The sequence below is a fragment of the Trypanosoma grayi genome, assembly GCF_000691245.1.
Source record: "Trypanosoma grayi strain ANR4 Tgr_2417_V1, whole genome shotgun sequence".
NCBI classification, from domain to species: domain Eukaryota; phylum Euglenozoa; class Kinetoplastea; order Trypanosomatida; family Trypanosomatidae; genus Trypanosoma; species Trypanosoma grayi.
This window is the reverse complement of record NW_008828035.1, coordinates 1-727: the sequence shown is the minus strand read 5'-3', so window position 1 is coordinate 727 and position 727 is coordinate 1. Positions and strand designations below refer to the sequence as shown.

Below are 727 nucleotides of genomic sequence, written 5' to 3'. Positions count from 1 at the left end.
GTGCTGGTTGGTGCTGCTGCTGCTGCGTGGCATGTCTTTTTTTTTTGTTGTCGTTCATCGTTGTTTGCTTTGAGAAGCTGCCGTGTGGGGATGCCGCACCGTGGATAATGAATTGCCATCTGTGTTTACCTATTATCATCTGGATGCTGTGCGTAGTGTGCTCTCTGCTCTCTGTGGCCGTGCTCTGAGTGTATCGACGACTCTCCTGTGGTAGACGAAGACACACACACACACTGAGGCGAACTCTCCTTAGAAGCGGGTTTCGATAGAAGTAGTGCCTAGCAGGAGTAATAGTGCAAGAAGGTCTGAACATAGAATGTCGGCGGTCTCAGAAAACATCGAGTCGCTGCAGAAGCGTCTGCAGGTGAGCGACGAGTGGAACATGCGGCTGCAGAGCCAAATTCAGGAACTGCTGCGCCTCCCACGCAGCGAGGTCGAGGCGATGCGCAGTCGAATGCACAACCCCGACATTGCGATCCCCCTGCTGCAGTGCTACGACGCCGCCATACTCGAGAAGCAAGAGGAGAATGAGAAACTGCAGCAGGAGAACGGCAAACTGAAGGCAAAGTTGGAGGCGACTACTGGAGAGCTCGAGGAGACACGTGAGGCGGTGCGTGCAGCAGAGACACTGGTGAAGGAGGTGCGCGCGCAGGCGCAGGCCGATCACGACAGTGTCGACGCCGCGCGCCACGAGGCGGAGCGTGAGGCGGCGCAGACGCGGCAGGAG

General features: G+C 57.1%; 1 protein-coding gene across 1 annotated transcript; it reads left to right on the top strand.

Moving 5' to 3' along the window:
- Window positions 1-316: 316 nt before the first annotated feature.
- On the top strand, window positions 317-727 carry DQ04_24171000 (hypothetical protein; the record flags this gene model as incomplete). The annotated part of the gene is made up of 1 exon (XM_009318215.1): window positions 317-727. A coding segment is annotated over one exon (411 nt), but the record flags the coding sequence as incomplete, so codon positions are not given.